A 14,251-nucleotide genomic window follows, 5' to 3' on the forward strand; every position below is an offset into this window, starting at 1 on the left:
ACACTCTATTCTGATGACTGTGTCTGAGATTACCACGGACTTGAGCCGAACCTGGAGATCACTGTTACGGATGTGGAGATGCCAAGGTATTTGTTGTGCCAACAGGTCTGCTCTCGCCGATACTGAATAGGCACTCATCATGACGAATCGTGGATGTCTTATTCAATACGGAGTATCCGTAGTTGCTAGGATGAAGGATGGCCAAGCACCCGGATGACAAAAAATATGGCCGGTTGCCATATGGTAGTGGTAAGGAAAAGCGGCCATATTTTTTGTCGCCAGGCTACAGATACCGGGAGTAGTGGATACTACAATTCAGACAAGACGTCGCTTGCTGTAATCCAGAATCATTCAATTCGACTGCCAACCCAGCCCGAGAATAGCCAATCTCTCAGTAACCATCCAGTCATCACGACATTCACCGACCTGCGGACTGCTTCTTCAACGCCGAGGCCAGCCCGAGTTCGAAACTCACGGGTACTCAAGTCCCTATTCATCCCATCCTGGATCTGTAACAGGACGAACCCCCGCTGCCCCCCCTTTGTTTTCCTTTTTCTTTCTCATTTCTTTTGCTCTATTCTCTCCCCTGTTCCCCCTTTCCCTCTACCATGGTCCCATCCCTGGCGGAGAAGCATATCCAAACGACCGCGCTCGCCGGTACCGAAGGTAAAAACACCAACTACTACGGTATCGGGCCAAAGTTTAACCCCCTCGTCAGGTAAATGTGGCCGTGCTTTTTGATTATCCCAGCGACGGTACTTTGAGCTTCTTGTGCACATCTATCATAATTTTGGCCAGTGAGAGTCTCTCGTACGTGGGTCACAACTCCACACTACCTGCTAGGGAGTTTATACTTACCCATCATACGTAGTAGGTACTTGCATCGTCAGATGTGAGTCGCTGTATGGAATTTGCTACAGTCTACTCCGTATACCAACGCCACATACCGCATCGCATGCTCGGTGACCTGCGGGGCAAGTTTCTGCCATCACTCCACACGCGTTTCGTATTAGTCGGAACGCTGTGCCCAGTCTATCACCAACGTTCTCGAAGCATCGTCATTCAACGCCCACGTTTCATCCAGCCGTTTGGGGCTCACAAATATTTTAGCCTCGTATCATCTATCATCATCTTATTGCCGTCGGCAGGTGACCTATCTAACATTTCACATTATGGACCGCATCGTGGACCGTCTCCTCTAGCCATGCACTGGTTAGCGGTGCCTGACCAAGCAATTGGAAATCAGACGCCTGCTCATGCAGCCCCGTAATTTCATCCAACACGCCCCCGCTTGCATTATGAACGGAGACTTTCCGGTAGACGCCATACTTTGCCAGTCGCCGACGCACTCGAGGAGGATTTCATAGTTTCAAACAACCAACACGCAAGACGACGAACCCAGAGCTTAACCAAATAAGATCTCCACCAGTTCATCCATAAACGTGAAGGCCAGATGTGCACTATATCGTTAGCTCGCTACGCTCGACAACAATCGAGGCTGAGAAGGATGACTTACTTGAGCCTGGAATTGTTGAAAGTGGCAAACACCCGCCGGCTGGCTGCCTGAGCATTCACTCTTCCAACTACGCTCCCGGCTAGATCTGGTACGAGAGTTGCCAGCATCAAACTAGCTTCCGTTCTTGTCTTCTTCTTCTCCGATAATGTCCGCGGTTGCCGGCTCTTATTCATCTCACCACCCGGCCACATGCTGTCCCTGAGGAGGGCAATATACCTAAGTACCGCGTCTTCCTGGACCAACATCTTGACATTGTCCCGCACTTTGCGCTCAATCGTGCCGCCAAGAAGCTGTTGTAGAACAACTACCACAGCACGCCCACGGAGCCAGTTGTTGCCTCGGTTGAGTTCGAAGACTTCGAGAAAAATGTCGCAGATGGGCTTGATGAAAGACTCTAGTTCCTTGTTCTCAAACGCATTCAATTCGGCTTCGGCTTCGGCAGCGCTTACGCCGTCCTCGTTAACAGCCATTGGAATGGCGTTGAGCTGGTTTGTTGCTGCCGCGATGAGGTTTTGACCAGCCAGTGACAGCTGGTCTAGGACTGGAATATTACCCAGAATATCTTCTACGCCATCTGTCACAGAGTCGTACAACCTTGTGATCATATCCTTTTTGTCTTCGCGATCCATGATGTCTGTACCCTGCGCGATCACACTCTGAGACAAGAACGCCCGCAGGTCCCGACTCCTGCAGACCTCTGGCAGCATCAGAAGCTCGCGAAGATACTGTTCCAGGGCTGCCCGGCGCTTACGAAGAAACTCGCTCTGGAACTTCATGACCATTCGCCTACGTGGGAAGTCGAGATTGCGGACTGAAGGATATCTTGAGCGAAGCTTCTGATGCAACTCATGAAACTCGCTATATCGGCGGGTAATCACCCATGTCGCTGCCGGCATCTTTTCACCGGCATCTCTTTGCACCTCAACCACGTACAAGGCGAACTCTCTGCCGTCTTCTTCTCGTCCCACCTGAATAGCCTTGATCTTGATAGTGGACCGTCCGTACAGGCTGTTATCGCTCTCCTGCACGACGTATTGCTGCCTTTGGAGTTCCTTGCGACGGATTTCGCGTTGCAAACTTGCCTTGGACTTCCGGAGAATCCGAAGTTCGGCTGTGTTATTGGTAAGCTCCGCCTTCTTCGTCAGTGACTCAACAATGGCATCTTGCGCAACAAGACGGTCAATGTCGTTGGATAGCGCTGTGATGGCTTCTGCTAGTCCAAGATCGCCTGGTGCTGCTTCGTGCACCTCGTCTTCTACATCTCCGTTGCCCTCATCGTCCCCGTCGTCTCTTTCGTCGGAGAGGTACTTATCCTCGTCGCCGAACAAGTCATCGTCCACGAAAACTCCTATGCGCGATGCCGCGCTAACAAGCCCTAGGGACGCTAGACTTGGCTTCTCGGCCTCCTTGGAGGATTGCGCAGCAGATCTTGACACCTCAAGCGATCCACGCTGAGAGTCGTTGTCTCCGGAAAACAAGCTTGAACGGTCGAGCGTATCGTCGGGCCCAAAAAGCGAAGCTCGAAACTCTTCAGCTGTTTGCGGTCGGTTATCCTCCATGATGTTGTTCAACGCTTCCTCCATGGCCTGCACTATGTTGGTATCTGGAACAGGCTTGCCTGCATCCTGGTCAAGGCTCTGAATAGAGTCCATCATGCCGTCTTGGTCAAAATCGTCATCATCAAACAACGGCGTTGGGGTTTCTTCATCGAGAGAATGACGTTGCCGCGGTACCGATTCCGAGCCACCGCCATTAGTATTGAGACTCGTCAAATCGGATGCGGATCCGGAACGCCTAGATAGCGGGCGTGAAAGTCTAGGGGCCAAGCGGGCGACAGGGTTTGGCTTGGACTGATACGACTGAGAACTTCGATACATTGGTGGATGTGCTTGCGACAATGCAGATGCCTCTGCGACGGGGGCGTGCGCGACGGTTGCCGATGCTTCTTGCGCTGCTAGGCACTTGTAGAAGAGATCGGACTTCTTAAAGGCCTGAAAGTATTGAGCTTGCATTTTCTCCAAGACAGCAGCCTGGGCCCTCAGTATGGCCCCGCGTGCCTTGTAGTATTGCTCAGGGGTTGCCGTTTTGCCGGCGTCCAAAAAGGCTCGGACTTCATCTCGGCAGGCTTGTGAGACCTTCAGTTCAGGCTTGGCTAGATATGCGTGATCGATCTGGGCCAGGTCCAGACGGTCAGAATCAGTCCACATTGGTAAATTGGAGGGCAAGTGCTCGTCATCTTGACCCTCATCCTCCAAAGGGTTTCGGAAGCCGTCCACAACCAGCCAAAACTGGACAAGAGGCATCATGCGGTGGCGGTCCATAAACTCCATGAAATAGGATAAGCCGGATGCGTCTCGAAGCAAGTCGACCAGTGATGCGTTTTCGAGTTTTGAGACTGTCCGAGGAACACTAGCCGGGCGAGCGGGCAGAGTTGCAGAAGCTTGCCGGCTACCGCCCGCTGCAAGAAGTTGGACGCGTTGATCTAACAGCCGCTTGCCCATCTCCAACCGGCGAAGATAAACCTGATCTTGATTTTCTTCCAGGGAATCACGTTTTAATTGGCTTGCAACCTCGCTTCGTAATCTCCTGGCATCAGAGAGATTGTTGACTTTGCGTATCGCCCGAATGAACTTTTCAAACTTTCTCTCACTATCGGTGGGTGAGAGCCGGGGGATGATGGTGGCCTTGCTAGACCTTGGCGTCGGGGAGGCATGCTGGTCTAATGCCGCTCTGAGCTTTCGGACCGTTGATCGATCTTGCAACATGGAGCGGCCATAGTTCTCCATCACTTGGTTCCAGGTATCAGGTTCGGCCAGAATCTGCATCACAGGAAACAGCACGGCGCAAGCCACGATCTCTCGAATGATGGTGGATACGGCTCGACTAGCAAGCACGTTGGGCGGAAGAACTTTTGGCAAGATTCCAGAGACCATATTCCGCAAATAATCCTGTTGTACGAGTTTCGTGTCAGGGAACGACAATGAAGCTGCGGGATGAAGTTTTCCGTCCTTGTACTTGGAGGCGATGGCAAGATCCAGCTCCTCAGATTCCGTTACGGATCGGTTCAGTTTCTTCCCCCGCACAGCTCTTTCGGCCTCGTAGAAGTCTCGGAAGTGTGCTGTCAATATTGGAACAACTCGCGTTGTAACGATATCCACAAGATCGAGCTCAAGAAGTCGCTCCCGGATACTGATAAGGGCATCGCGCACAGCTTTGTCGACTTGGTTTGAGAAGACGGGGTTTTTGCTGATGTTGGAGTACCACGAACTGACAAAGTCGCGGATTATGAGCTCGAGAAGGTCGTCGAGAGCTTTGGAGATGCGGCGGGAGTCAGGGTCGAGCGGCACTTTCGAGTAGGCCTGTCGTGTCTGGAGACTAGCAACCTCGCGGGCCCAGGCCTTTGGCGCAAGGAACGCAGGGCCATTCGGACGTGGAGATCGATGTCGCAAACTGCGCCTGGAACCGCGCGACGTGAGCAGTATGAAGGCGAACAAGATGACGGTGGCCAAGACGACTCCTCCGACCAAGGCGTAGCCCATCCATCGCAAAGTCGGCAACCAACTGACGGCGTAGCCCCAAGCTATGAAGCATGTGATGAAGGCAAGGATCAGGTCTCTGCCTTGCAGGGCCATAATCCAGAACGATTCAAGGGGCGATAGGCTGCCGCTACATCGTATGTCGTCGAGGTTTGCGGCGCTCGTAGGAGCTGCTGGGTCGGATGGTTTGGATGAAGTAGGAGGGAAGCTTGGCTTGGCTGGGCCTTATCGATTAAGGGGAGGGGAGGGGAGGCGGGTGCGGATCGAAAGACACGTGTGAATGGCAGACGGTGGATAGCGGGTGGTGTTGAGCTGTGGTTCGTTCCAGGTCTGCTGGAGGTGTGGCCAAGGTACCTAAGTGCCTAGCTAGACAGTTAGGTAGGTACCCAGGTATATTCATTGCTACAGCTTGCCGCAGGGTCCGTGACTCGAGGTGGGCCCGAGTTGTCACTTGGGCCGGCAATGGATATGCAATTCGTCGCTATGAACTGTTTGAGGGTAACTCGCCCATCACGGGCGAACTGACATGGCAACCAAAGTCGTCAAACCCGATGTAGATCGCTGGCGAACACCCTTGTGAAATGATTTTCGATACAGTTCCGCGACGGACAACGCTGGTGGACATCCTAGAACTTCAACGGTGCCGCCACAATGAACAATGAAGGGTATTATTGATCTTCTCAGGGCCGATATTCGACCACGACTTCTTACTTTCTGAGACTATCTCGCTTCCGAATGTTGTCACTCTATTTCCTACTCACCATGGGGGGTCTTCGAGTCTGCGGAACAGAGCCACGTACTTTTGCCCCTGGTTCCGTGTCACCTTCTTACTCTCCTCCGTCTCCGATGTCATCACCTTGACACACTCATCCGCGCCCTGCTCTTCCTCGGATACACGCTCGAAAGAAGGGTGGGCGTTGAAATGGCCGACCATCCACTGGTGCAGGGGTTCAACGTCGGTGATGGTATAGACAATGCCGCCTGGGCGCAACGCAAAAGCGTACTCGGAGTTGAGCGTCGTCGACACAATTCTGGCTTTGTGCTTGCGCGCCTTGAAGTGTGGATCGGGGAAACAGATGAAGATCTTGGAGAGCTGCGCCTTTTTGAAGAAGTTGGGGAGGAACTTCATGCTATTAGCGCGCAGGCAGCTAATGTTCTGGTATAAGCCATCCTTCTGATTCTGCGCTCTGAGGGCTTTGATGCGCTCCTGGACGTATTCCGTTACCGAAGTGCGAATCTCTAGGCCTATCCAGAAGGATTAGTAGGCAGACCAGCCAACAGCAAGCATGCTGGGTGTGTGTACCGAGAACGAGGGTTTCTGGCAGTATGGAGGACAATGCCACGAGTAGCCCGCCGAAGCCGCACCCAATGTCCACCACTTCAACGTCTTTCTTCAAACTACAAGTTTTTGGCTTCGAGGCATCCAAGGCAGTTGCATCGGAGGATGCCGCACCAGCCAAAGAGGGCCTGTCGTCTTCGGCGGCGAAGGCAGGGTAGTACTGCGTCCAATTCATGGACTCTGGGCTCGCAGGGCTGCGGTCGAGAGAGTGCGCGGTAAGCAACCATGCGAGACCTGGAGAATCAAATGGCATGAGACTCAACTAGACTAATTGATGGTCCGAGAAGGGGTTCGCATGAGCGCGTTGGCGATAAAACTTCTTTCTGGGCAACTCTGCCACGCCCTCCTGACTACGCGCATTGCGATATTCTTCACGCTTGGTGCTCTTGTTTTTGGCTCTACCCATGATGTTCGGGCCGTCGGAGTTTTTGCTTTATGTCATGTAGTATTGAAACAGAGAAAGAAAGACCAGCCTAGCCAAGCAGTCTGCAGGCACACAAAGGTTCGGGGCAGGGAGACGTGCGATATGCGCACACAAGGGAAGCGAAGGATTGGCCGCCTGAAAATACAAAAAAGTTGCGATCGACGCATGGCGGGGGAATTATGGCGGAACCTGCCGATTGGGCAGGCGGTGAAGAGTTGCATCGGAGCTTCGCGGACGGTTCCTAAAGAACCTCTACCTAGGTTTACCCTAATAGGAGGTGCCTTGGGAACAACCATGTCACTGCCGAACAGCTGGAGGGGTCACATTAAGGGGCGCCAAGGGGAGGACCGAAGCCAGCACATTCGCTGGAAGGGACTACGAGGACGGTTCGGGAGTATTTTGTAAAATGCATTAAGAAAACACGGGCAGGGTCTCCAAGGTGAGGTAATGTGGCTGCCACCATCCAAAGGAGAAAAAGGGTTGGTTTCGGTTTCAAGACATGACGGACAATCCAAGAACATGCACACGCGTGCCTCTATGAGCTAAGTAGACTTGTTGCAGCTGTGGTTCTCCCTTGCATCCTGCATCCGTCCATCTGCCTGGCAGAAGGGCACGAACGTAGGTAGAATAAGAAGCGGGCTTAAGTATTGCAGACGTTCAGCCCAAACACACAGTCCCCTGGAAAACACACCCAACGACTCCAGACAGACAGCCAGCCCATTAGACACATCTCTATAGCTACCTTCATCCGTATGAGTATTTATTTGCATCTGCTAGTTGCCCCATGATCCGATCCTCATTCTTTGCCCTTAGTCCGTCCATTATACCTTAACAGACAGTCTCACGCCACCGGCGTGGTCAATGGTTCTTCTACGGATCGTCCCATTATTCAATAACCTGGGAAAGGCCCCCAAGCCCCCCCCCCTCCCGCCACCAAGCACAAACCGTCCACGACTATCCGTCCGTACACTGCCTACCTACCTAGGTAGCTAGGTACCTTGCCGGTATTCTCAACGATTCTCTAATAAGCAGTCATTCTACCCTCAACAGACACCGCAGTTTCCGTCGTCACACACGCCGTTCTCACGCCCACTTAACCGTTCTAACAGTGGGATCAACAATATTATCTCCTTCGAGTTGCATTTAGCCACTGCAGTCGCTCTCCCTCCCTCTCCCCCTCCCTCTGTGTGTGTGCGTGTGTGCGTGTGTGCGTGTGTGTGTGTGCCTCACTCACACTTTCTCTTGTCACAGGGATCGAGCCAGCACTACTCCTTTACCCTCAGCAGAACGGACGAGGATCTCAAAAGGCTTCCGCTGCTCTCGCATCCCCCTTCTACATGGATACTCACGCGCAACCAACATCGTGGTACGACGCCATGATGACGTACTCGTTACTGTCATCCGCCTATCCTACCGTTGTCAGATACATCTCCGGCGCCTTCGTAAGTTTCGCTCACTCCACCCTCCTCGATTTCCTGTCGCAGCCAGCATGCTTACAACGTCTACCAAAGATCGCTCTGGGCTTCATGTTTATCATACCCATCATCCTGCTCATTACAGTGGACTTTGGCATCTACATTTACAGGATATGCTGGAGTCGCCCCTGGAACCGATATCAGAACCAGCCATCACACCCGTATGAGCAGCGGCTGCAGCAACTGCAACTGCACAAGCTCACGCCAGAAGTCGTGGAAGGGACACCGATCGTGACCTCGACGGCGACAGGCGCGGCGCGGAAACGTAGACAGCATCTAAGCAAGTCTGGGGATGGTAACGACGTGTCGTCCGGGTAAACGGGGCGCGTGCGACGTTACGATGAAGGGATGAGAGCTGTGCTTCGAGCGTGCAGGGTTTCTCTAAGCTGATGAACATGCTTGTTCTGGTTGCCTCGGCAAAGTGTTCCTCGATGGTCTGCTTTCGTATGGGGTTCCTGTGCGTGATCTACTCTACTTAGGCTTAATGACAGCGACTGCTTTTGAAGAATACCAAAAGGTGTTGTTGAGCTAAACCAGGCACGGCTAACGGAGAAATGACTTCCTTTTCCCAAGGGGCCCCTGTTCATGATTGAGCTGAGACGTACTTGTAGCTTCCGCGCAGCTACTTTGGAATCCAGAGAGAGCCAATGATAATCGGCCACTTCCAGAGGAATAAAAGCTTGATCAGGTAGGCTTCCCGACCACCTGTTTAGGACCAAAGAGGCTTGTTGGCTGGGTGGTCGGATGGCTCCCGTTTGTCTCCCGTCTCTGACCGGTGCAAACCAGACGCGTGCATCCCGCAAGCCCAGATAACGATAACGATTTACCTTCTGTGGGGAATAACTAACAGCGCCTCGACATCAACTCCAATGTTAACAACAACATCGTCATTCTTCGTACGCCAAGCCACCCTTCCGATAAGTTCCTCCAGCCTTTCCGTAGCAAGCGTTGTACAAGCGAACGAAGCTTCTTCGATTTGGTTCACATGTCAAGATGTCTCAAGACCCAAACCTCTACGGTCAACCGCCGCCCAAAAAGCGCAAGGCCAGCGCTGCGCTCAGCAACTCCCTCGACTTTACAGCCCAGCTCACATCCCTAATGTCCGCATCGTCCACCACATCCTCCACGCCCGCCCGACCGCGACCCTCGAAAACGAAAGACAATATATTTGGTAGCGCAAGACGCAAACGTCGCGATGGCGACAACGACGCCGACAGCGAGCAAAACAAAGTTGGCAGCGGCTCAACAGATGCATCCAACAAGCTCAACCTTCGAGAACCTCTCGGCACGGAAGAAGATTCCTCCAATCTCGCCCAAGCACGACGAAAGATGGAGGAAAAGGCACGCCTTTATGCTGCTATGAAGCGTGGCGACTATGTCCCTAAGGAAAACGAGGCTGCTCCCCTCATTGACTTTGACCGAAAATGGGCCGAGTCGGAAGCGGGCCAGGACTGGAACGACGAAACGAGCTCTGGCTCCGACGACGGAGCTGATCAGGACGAGGACGGTGAGACGGAAGTCATAGAATACGAAGACGAGTTTGGCCGTCTTCGCCGCGGCACACGAGCAGACAAGGAACGCCTCGAGCGCCAGCGCCGTCGCGGCCTCCTTGGTGCCGAGGAACTTGAGCGCATGTCCGCTCGCCCTGCTGCTCCTTCGAAGCTCCTTTACGGCGACGCCATTCAGACCATGGCCTTTAATCCCGAGGACCCGGACAGAATGGAAGAGCTGGCACGCAAGCGCGATCGCAGCGCGACGCCGCCTGAGGCCAGTCACTACGACGCTGACAGCGAGATTCGCACAAAGGGTACCGGCTTCTACAAATTCAGCAAAGACGAGGAGACGCGGCAAAAGGAGTTTCAAAATCTCGAACAGGAGAGGATTCGGACGGAGGCTGCGAGGACGGAGCGGGAGAAGAATAGGGAGGCGAGGCGCAGGGAGATTGAGCAGCGACGAAAAGACGTCGAGGTGAGGAGGGCTAAAAAGCTGGCCGACAGCTTCTTGGACGGTCTGGCAGCCGATATGAGCAGCAACACGGAATCAAAGTAAGAACAAGGCATGCTGTCGATTCATAAAGCATGGTCATCATCAGTGGCGGTGATCAACTACAGCTTTATTTCCCCGTTCTTCAGAAACTAATACTAACATGAGTTGACGTGCAAGACTAACCCAAACCTGCAACATCAAATAAAGTTTTTTCAAATAGTGTTTGGCCAACCTCGGAGGTGACTGAAACAGCGTCCTCTCCTGTCATCACACATCAAAGAGGGGCCTCCTTCCAAGGACGGGGGAATTGTTTGCCCGCCCATAGATATCCGCTAGGTATATACAATCGCCTACCGACTGTGCCACAAATAAATACGCCCATGATGCTCAGCCAGACCGGAATAACGCCTATAAAACATGTTGAACACAACCTCTTTTGCCGATAAAATAGAGCGTGCAGGTGAGAGGATGAGAGAATGAGCCAGGGGGTACATTAGTCATATGGTAAAATCCGGGTTGTTGTAGCCATGATGCTTTTGTCGTCAGAGATTTCCGCGCTAGGTAAACCACCATATGCACCCACAGTCGCTCAACTGACTAGTCCTGACCGGTCGGTCTCGGGGAGACAGCATGAGGCTGTCTTCATGGATCCAACGCTTTGTTGAGTCGGCAATCGCCACAGTTTGCCGGTTTTCTATGATTGTGACTTCAACCGGCTGGCCCTCGTCCGTCAAAACGGGAACAGTGGTCACGCCGTCCTCGCACACTTCGACTTGTCGACAAACAGCATTTTTTGTCCCATCAAGTGATACGCGACGCTCTTCAAACTTGATAACCTGAGGGTATGGCGGCGGTGGTACCCACGGAGGCCGATCATCGGGAATCGAGGTTGATTGAGGCGCCCCAGTCTGTAAGCCATGACGGACCAAGAACTGCGTCGAGGTTGTTGGTGGAAGAGTTGGAGTTGGGGTAGCGCGCGTGGTCGAGGTCGGCTTGTGATAGCTGTTGTTCTGCGCCGGATAGACAAAGACTTCAAGAAGGGTGCCTGGCCAAGTACAGATCCATGGCCTGTCACCCGGCTGTGCTCCTTGCACGCCTTTTCTGCTGTACTCTCCCAGTCGGGGCGACGAGCCACCCCACCCTCGCTTGGATTGTGGCTGCTGCTTCTTCGGTGTGCTGACGCCAGGAAACCTATCCTCCGGCACGATGACTGTCTTGTTGTACGTCATCTGAGCGAACCAAGCGGCCCCCCGGCTTGGTTCAGAGGTATCATTTACCAGCCGCATCTTGAGCGGATCTATGATCAAAGGTGGCTGAGTGCCCCAGGAGAACATGTTGACTCGCGACTTGTCATATGGGCCGCTGTCGTTGAAAGTGGTAAGTTTCAAGGTGTAGTCGGATATGGGTAGTTCGTTGGCGATTCTGGAAACGCCCATGACGTAGCTAGTAAAGGGAATATTGCAGGTCCAGGCTTGGGATTGTGTGGTGTCATTGAAACAGGTGTTTGGTGCTTGGCTCGCAATTAGAGGCGGCAGACCGAATATGCCAGTATCCATCGGTGGAAGGTCTGGCGGTAGTGTAGCCAGGGGTCTGATATCCACTGTTGCCGTCGGGATAATGAGGGGGATGGGATCTTCGTCTTGGTGTCTCCCAGATGGTCTCCTGTGCTTGGCGAAGAAAGTACCAATGACAGCACCCAAAATGATGCCCCTGAGCGACTTGTTAGCCTTGGAGAGAAACCTTGCAGTTCAAAGACCAGTACTCACATCATTACCAATCCGACTGCGAGTAAGCAAATAGCCCAGTAAGGGATCACACCAAACAAACGCATCTTTGCTCTTTTTTGCCACTTGCGGTCGGACTTAATTTCACCCTTCTCAGCATAAACCTTGGCGGCAGTGTTGATTTCGTGATGGCTGGCAGTATCAGAGGTCAGCGTCCGAGATGACATCCGGGACGGCTGCAGGCGAAGGTCCTCTCGTGACTCGAATTCTGGGTTGCGAGTAGCAAGCCCGAGGCCACCGGCGCCGGGAATGGGTGCAACCGAGGCATTCGTGACAAGAAGTGGAGGCTGCTGTGATTGCTGTTGCTGTTGCTGTTGCTGTTGCTGTTGCTGCGGCGGCGGCGGCGGCGGCGACTGGTGCCGTTGATGCTGCTCGGGTTGTGGTGACTGCTGCCCTTGTACCGATTGTGGCTCGCCTGGTTGTTTCCTTGCGTAGGCTTGCTCAGGATACCTGGTGTATGGTGGGAGCTCTTCCGTGTGTCCCAATGGGCCAATCAAGTCGGCAATTTCTTCTCCTTCAGGACCGATTCGTCGATGGTAGCCGTCAGAACGGCCTGAAAAGCCCACGGGAATATTGTCGCCCTCGTTCGTATCAACAGGCACGGTGTTCTGCGTGTAGAGAGTGTAGGGGTGCGTCGGCCCGCGGGGTCCTGCGTACGAGCGTACAGACATGCGGGCAGTGGTCGATGTTGCCACACTGTTTGTCCGTTGTGGGTACATTTGGTACGGATGGGAGGGGCCGGATGGCCCTTCGTAGGGGCTCTCGGATCGAATGATGGGGGAGTCAGTCGAAGTGCTAGAAACACGGGAGATGGGCGCGCCGTTTGGTTGGGATGCGGAGCCATCGTGACGGAGAGCCAGTGGATCGTGGGAACGCGGGGGTTTCGCGATGCTCGAAGGTCGGGCGGGTGTGACTCGCTGAGTGACAGGGAAGTCTCGTAACACAACCGCCGAGCCAGTCAACGGGTTTGTGGTCGAGGTGATGGGTTGATGGGCAGCGGAGAGGTTGTCCGGGCGGAAGCCATCCGAGATACCCATGGCTGCCAAGGCGTAGTCGTCATCATCGTCGGCCGTGAGTGAGGTTCTGGCAGACATTCGAAGAGAGGCCCTCCGCTCGTTACCCGTCTTGCCCTGGAAAGGATCCATGGCGATGTCGTGGTTATGGTCGCGAATCAACGACGAGCTGCGGCCGATCAGGAGGATGGTGGCACCAAATTTACAACATGGGCGTCGGCGGCTGACCCCAGAGGCCCAGATCCGGTCCCTCGGTGCCTCTCTTGTCGCCTGGAATTTTTGCCCGCTCCGAGCCAGTCGTCGCCGTGTGAATGGGATTAGGGTGCCGCAGGTCAGTAGTCGTCGTATAAGGCGATGGAATTATTAAAATTGACGAGTTTTGTTTGGTATTTGTTGCGTAGGAGCGAAGTGATGAAATGGGTTGGCAGCGTGGGAAGGAAAGGCAAAGGTAAAGGAAAGGCGAATGGTAGGCTTGGGTGGTAGAGGAGAAGGAGGAATAGGCGTAGAACAGGGCGAAAAGAGGGAGTGGGAGTGCGGGTGCAGGAGGGTAATACCAGACAAGGTTGGACGATTCAGGAACAGTTTGGGTTTGGGGTCCGACACGAAGAGTCCAAACGTGCTATTGGTGGCATTAGGAAGTGGGCCCCTCTTTTTCTCTTGTCTACCGGCTACACTACACTACCGTACCTAAATCACCTAGGTACCTACTGTAGGTAAGTACGATGACTTACCTACTACTAGATAAGTAGGTACGCTACCTCAGTTCGGTACGTACCGATGGTCTGCCGGTACCTGCCTACATGAAGTAGGTTAGTAGGTAAGCGGGCACTTTAGCGTAGGTACAGGCAAAAGAGAGCCAATCCACCCACTGGAGGCTTTTTGGGGACTACCAGAGAAACGGTCCGGGTGAAGGGGGTAGAAGTACAATACTTCGCTCTGGTGTGCAGACACTAAGAATAAGTACTTGTACTTCATTCTAGGAGGGAAGGAGGTGGGACAAAGAACGGAGACGAGGAGAAGAAGAAAAAAACAAAAGAAAGAAAAAGAGGGAGGAAGGAGAGGAAGGGGCCGCCAAGCTGTCCTTGGGTGAATGCAGGATGCCAGGTACCCCCTAGTAGGTAGTATACCAGACTTCGGTCTCTAGCCCGGGGGCTGAAGTGAAGGCCGTGGGAGGATAG

At 53.5% G+C, this 14,251-nt stretch overlaps 5 protein-coding genes across 5 annotated transcripts; 2 read left to right on the forward strand and 3 right to left on the reverse strand.

Moving 5' to 3' along the window:
- Window positions 1-1,512: 1,512 nt before the first annotated feature.
- GLRG_08761 (uncharacterized protein) lies at window positions 1,513-5,148 on the reverse strand (the record flags this gene model as incomplete). The annotated part of the gene is made up of 1 exon (XM_008099311.1): window positions 1,513-5,148. The coding sequence occupies one exon, from the start codon at window positions 5,146-5,148 to the stop codon at window positions 1,513-1,515; it is 3,636 nt and encodes a 1,211-aa protein (XP_008097502.1).
- A 661-nt stretch (window positions 5,149-5,809) lies between these two features.
- On the reverse strand, window positions 5,810-6,797 carry GLRG_08762 (uncharacterized protein; the record flags this gene model as incomplete). Its single annotated transcript, XM_008099312.1, has 3 exons — window positions 5,810-6,297; window positions 6,356-6,585; window positions 6,655-6,797. 3 exons carry the CDS (start codon window positions 6,795-6,797, stop codon window positions 5,810-5,812), a joined length of 861 nt encoding a protein of 286 aa, XP_008097503.1.
- Window positions 6,798-8,152: 1,355 nt separating this feature from the next.
- Window positions 8,153-8,608, forward strand: GLRG_08763 (uncharacterized protein; the record flags this gene model as incomplete). Its single annotated transcript, XM_008099313.1, has 2 exons — window positions 8,153-8,257; window positions 8,327-8,608. The coding sequence occupies 2 exons, from the start codon at window positions 8,153-8,155 to the stop codon at window positions 8,606-8,608; spliced, it is 387 nt and encodes a 128-aa protein (XP_008097504.1).
- A 675-nt stretch (window positions 8,609-9,283) lies between these two features.
- GLRG_08764 (uncharacterized protein) lies at window positions 9,284-10,339 on the forward strand (the record flags this gene model as incomplete). The annotated part of the gene is made up of 1 exon (XM_008099314.1): window positions 9,284-10,339. The coding sequence occupies one exon, from the start codon at window positions 9,284-9,286 to the stop codon at window positions 10,337-10,339; it is 1,056 nt and encodes a 351-aa protein (XP_008097505.1).
- Window positions 10,340-10,833: 494 nt separating this feature from the next.
- GLRG_08765 (uncharacterized protein) lies at window positions 10,834-13,205 on the reverse strand (the record flags this gene model as incomplete). The annotated part of the gene is made up of 2 exons (XM_008099315.1): window positions 10,834-11,986; window positions 12,043-13,205. The coding sequence occupies 2 exons, from the start codon at window positions 13,203-13,205 to the stop codon at window positions 10,834-10,836; spliced, it is 2,316 nt and encodes a 771-aa protein (XP_008097506.1).
- Window positions 13,206-14,251: the final 1,046 nt, after the last annotated feature.

Source organism: Colletotrichum graminicola (genome assembly GCF_000149035.1).
Source record: "Colletotrichum graminicola M1.001 genomic scaffold supercont1.41, whole genome shotgun sequence".
Classification (NCBI taxonomy): domain Eukaryota; kingdom Fungi; phylum Ascomycota; class Sordariomycetes; order Glomerellales; family Glomerellaceae; genus Colletotrichum; species Colletotrichum graminicola.